Source organism: Phalaenopsis equestris, unplaced genomic scaffold (assembly GCF_001263595.1).
Source record: "Phalaenopsis equestris unplaced genomic scaffold, ASM126359v1 Scaffold000002, whole genome shotgun sequence".
In the NCBI taxonomy this organism is placed as follows: Eukaryota; Viridiplantae; Streptophyta; class Magnoliopsida; order Asparagales; family Orchidaceae; genus Phalaenopsis; species Phalaenopsis equestris.
The window spans coordinates 18913125-18917999 of record NW_018164444.1 but is presented as its reverse complement, the minus strand read 5'-3'; the positions used below and the strand labels follow the sequence as shown (position 1 = coordinate 18917999).

Here is a 4875-nt window from a genome sequence, read left to right as displayed (position 1 = left end):
CATAATTTTAGGCATATCTCTCTTTGCAATAAGCCAATAATACTTATAAAGTTATGGTTAAACTTCCTAATGAAAGGCTTAAATTCTTCATACTAAAATGATTCACCAAGCACCAACATCATTTATTAAATGTCGAGATATTGCTAATAATGTTATTTAAGCTAATGTGATGCTTTTTTATTTTAGCTCTAGTAATTCATCGAAAAATATTTTGTTCAAAATTTGATCTTAAGAAAGCTTTTGATAAAGTTAATAGAACATCTCTTTATAACAAATTTCAGAAAAGGGCTTTCCTTTATCTTTTATCAATTAGAATAAAGCTTCCACGAATAATGTTTATTTTTCTGTTATCATTAATGGTGAGATGAAATATTGTTTTTCTTCCTCTTTTAGTTTCTTCCAAAGTTGTCTTCTTTTTTTTTTTACTTACATTTTTGTTATTGTTGTGAATTCTCTTTCTTCTCTTTTAGATGCTCAGAATCAAATATCTATTCAGCAAAATTCTTGCAATTATTTTCACATTATTTATGTCGATGATTTGTTGATATTTTGTAAGGTTGATATTAACAATATGCATAATTTGATAAATTTCCTTGATATTTTTTGTTGTTCTTCAAAATTGACTTTTAAATCTTTCCAAGGTGGCTATCTTCTATTTTTCTAAGTCTATTATGCCTTTTATGCAACATCATTTATGTGTCATCATGGTATTAATATCCAGTCCTTTTTTGGATTTATCTTGGTGTTACCATTAAATACTCTAAGATAAGCGGTGTTGATTGACAACATTTTATGGATAAACTTCATGAGTGGTTGGCTAGTTGGAAACAAAAAATCTCATCTTGGTGTTGATTGACAACATTTTATGGATAAACTTCATAAGTCGTTGGCTAGTTGGAAACAAAAAATCTTATCTAATACCGGAAGATTTCAGCTATTAAAGCTACTATTTAGAGTTATTATATTGTTGGTTTTGCTCTTCTGTTTTACCTAAAGATAACAAGAAGAAAATTTATTTTGTCTAACAACATTCTTTTTCATAAAAATAGTGAGAGAAAAATGATCACTATGCTTCAAATACTATCACTCTTCTTAAAAATCTTGATGCTCTTGGTATCCCTTCAATAGATAACATAAATATTATGTGCAAATCCAAAATATACTGGAGGCTAATTGATGTATTGCTCACTATGGTTCTCTTTGGGCTAAATTGACTACCTCTTTTGAAAAAAGCCTTACTAAAGTTGCTTCTGACCTGTTAAGCTGTTTATATTTTATGGTTAATTATAAGAGTACTCTTCTCTTTTATTATAATCCTTGATTATTTCCCTATTGATAAATATGGTACTTCTATTTTAAATTGGTTTTATTTCCCTAAATATAATGTACGCAGAAAAGTTATTATTGATGGTAAATGGGCATTACAAATTTCATAATGATATTCCAATTGACCGTCTTCATTAATTCATAGTATTCCTATTTCCAATGATACTTTGAACTGTCTATGGAAAAACTCATATCACTTCACTAATAAGTCCATTATTATTTTATCCATGTGCATTTAACTGCCAGGGATTAGATTAGAATAGGCTGATTTGGCACCAAACTTATTCCTTTATTAGTTAGCATTGCATTCCAAGTAAATCATTAATGGCAGGCTTAAAACTTCTAATATTCTCATTAGTAGAGGTATTAATGTTAATAATTGATATGTTCTTTGTTATAACAAATCTAGAATCTCATAACCACTTATTTTTATATTGTCCTTTTTCTCATAGTTTAATCATAAACTCTAATCCTAAAGCTAGGTTTTTTCTTGCTTCTGGTAACTTCTTCTAGGTTCTTTATTTTGCCGACAGTATTACTTACAGTACTCTGAAATATTATTTTTTGATCCTTCTCTAGTTCTGCTGGATGTATTTTACAGTTTTTTAGTGGGCTGTATATTCTTCTTGACATTCTAAGTTCCTGGATGGAAGCCTTATAGTTTCCTATTTTATTTTTATTTTTTTTAATCTAATAAGCCTATAGTTCAGAACTGATGTTAAAGTATTTTTATAAAGATGCTTTTCTGTGAAAAATTTAACTTTATAAATTTGATATGTGAAACATGTGAATTGTGAATCACTATAAAATGAAGCTTTACATGTATATTGCAAAATCTCAATGTATTTACATGTCTAATACCTATGAAAAGATGTATTTCACTTTTATGAAGTTAATAATAGTTATGTTTTTAATGTGATACTTGCATGTTATAAATGTGTAAAAAAAAAAGTGTTATATATCCACATAAATAAAAATTGTGTGGTAACAATGTACATGCCCAGATGAAATAAAAGGACATTTCTTCATAGTAATATTTGAGTTCTTTTTAGTAGGCAAATGTTCCATTGGTAGGTGAAAAGAGGAATGTTATTTGCACCGGAGTTTATATAATTTACTGAAAAAGATGAAAAGATAGCCATTTGTATGGATGGATGTGATGCAAATATATTTGGATGAATGCAGGAGAATATGATGGCACTCAAAACATTGCTATTTACAACTCTAGCACACAATCTTTCATTCATTTTTCAAATGCTCACTAAAATATCAAATTCATGATAAAACTCCAACCCATATTTTTCAATTTTATCAAAATGTCAAAGGTCTGTTTGTGAGATACGTAAATGCATCAGTTCGGTTGTTCAAAAAAGTCAAATTGGTGCTAGTTTTGTAAATAGCAATGGTTTCAGTGCTGTGTATTTGATTATCCCAAAATCTGCAGCATCAACTGAAGCTGTAAGAAAAACGTACATGCAGCAGGAGCAACAGCAGCACCTACGCATTGTAAATGAAAGCAGAAATTTAACAACTTCTGCACCAAAAAATTTGCAGGAAACTTCAACGCATCAAATGAAAGCAACTAAAAATTTGTACTTCGCATTTTGTAGAACACTTTATACACATGTTAGTGAATAACATTTTCCAAAAAGGCATTGTGATTTCTTAAAATTGTTAAAAGAGTGGTCCATTATCAGCGCAAGGATGAACAAAGAAACCACATAAAAAAAAATCTTGTTATTTGACAATATGGATTCCTATGATTCTATTGGTTGTGAAAACCACAATAAAGAATATATGGTGATTAAACTGTGAAAACTATATAAATAAAATTAACTAACTTGATCGGTTGCGAGTAGTCTTGTGAGTTTACTCAGAGTTTCCCTAGCAGATATGGTATCTGGGTGGTGCTCACCATTTATAGATGTCCTGATGAATATCGCCTTCCGAATGAGGTCGTCACCCATATCATATTTCCCTCCTTTGAGCATGAATTTAGCTCTCGTCTCCAAGACAGTAGCCTTCGAAAGAGCCAGCTCCTGCCACAGGTGCATATACCGAGCATCAGATCGGATTAGATTCAAGCAGCAAAATGATTTATCGAACCATTTCTCAGATCGAGAGACGAGGGACTCGGCCGCAACTTCAAGGGCTTCAGTGCAGAGCCGAAGCAGCTCCATTGCTGCAACACATCTCGAAAAGGCGATGAAGGTGTGGACAGCAAGCGGTAAAGCTACACGCTTAATGAACTGAATTAACTCAGTTGGCTTCAACTCAACAAACACACGGTCAGTCCCAAACCCAAAGAGCAAAAAGCAGGCCGCCCACAAGTGCTCGGACGAGTGAAAAATGGAGCCACGTAGCGAAACAGCCCGAACCATTGCTAACATAACTCCATCAACTCCACGCTTGCGAGCATATAGTTTTACGATCTCATGAAAGTAGATGCAGTCCGGCCTGGTGCTGCATCTCGCCACTGCAAACCTCACCAACATGGATGAAGCTTCTGCTTCAGTTCTCTTGAGACGAGATCTTGTGAACTTATCTAGTAGGTTCTTCTTCCAAAACAATGAGCCGCTGTGTTTTTCTAGAGCTTTGTGTGCTGCTAGAGCTAATAGGGAGACTGGAACTGCAGAGGGAGCGAAAAAGCTGCTGATTTGAACCATTCTAGTTGCCAAACTTCTTGGCCCATCGGCATGATCAAATATTGAAAGACAGACGTCTAAGAGCCCGACGAGGAAAGCATGTCGACGAAGTGAGACACTATCTCTGTCATTCCATCCAGTATCTCGGCTCATCATCCTGTTTATGGTGTCAAGGAGACGAGTCGGTGTTATTGGAATCTCTGAAAGGATTGCTCCTACAATTCCAAGACCCAGAGTAAGCCTACCCAGCTTTTCTTCAAGGACCCTAAGAGCATCAATCTCTGAAACAGGGTAGTCTTTTACTCCCCCTTTCATCAAACACAAAGCTTCACCGCCGGATAAGTAGGAAAGCTTCAATGGCTCGAGGTTGATGACCTGAGGAAGGCGTGTGGTTATAATGAAATGGGTTTCACCACCAAAACGGGGAAGGAAATCCATTAGAACTTTCCTATCCCACCAGTCCTCACTTTCCAAGTTATCTATCACAACTAAAAAAGGAATATCCCTCATCAGCTCTTTCCTAATCCTAGTTATGGCTTCATCTTCCTGCTTTTCAAAACACTTCAACTTTCCCTTATCAAGATGAACGCTTTCGATGCTGAGATCAACTTCCAGAAAGCTGTGGAGGTTCAAATAGTTCTGACGGATGTATCTACTTTCCCCTCCCAACCACAGCACTACTTTGTATCTCTGAGAGAATCTGTAAGCATATTCTAAGGCTAGTTCTGTCTTCCCAATTCCAGAATCCCCTGATACACAAGCAATCCTTTTGCTATACACTATCTTCATTGATCTTTTCCTTGTGCCAAATTTAGCTCTACGAGGGCGGAACTTCGCTGCTGGACTGCTCAGCCTCTGCATCTCGATTGCTTTCTCCGATTCCTTCCACAAAACAGGCTCCTTT

The 4875-nt window shown here is 34.7% G+C and overlaps 1 protein-coding gene across 1 annotated transcript in view; it reads right to left on the bottom strand.

Annotated features, from left to right (window-relative positions):
• Positions 1–2657: 2657 nt before the first annotated feature.
• LOC110023421 overlaps positions 2658–4875 on the bottom strand; it is a 24441-nt gene continuing 22223 nt past the window's right edge. The window contains exons 3-4 of the mRNA XM_020722837.1: positions 3168–4870; positions 2658–2823 (exon numbers count right to left, since the gene is read on the bottom strand). Coding sequence (XP_020578496.1) covers positions 2773–2823; positions 3168–4870 — 1754 coding nt within the window. The 3' untranslated portion in view covers positions 2658–2772. The remainder of the gene's footprint in view (positions 2824–3167; positions 4871–4875) is intronic.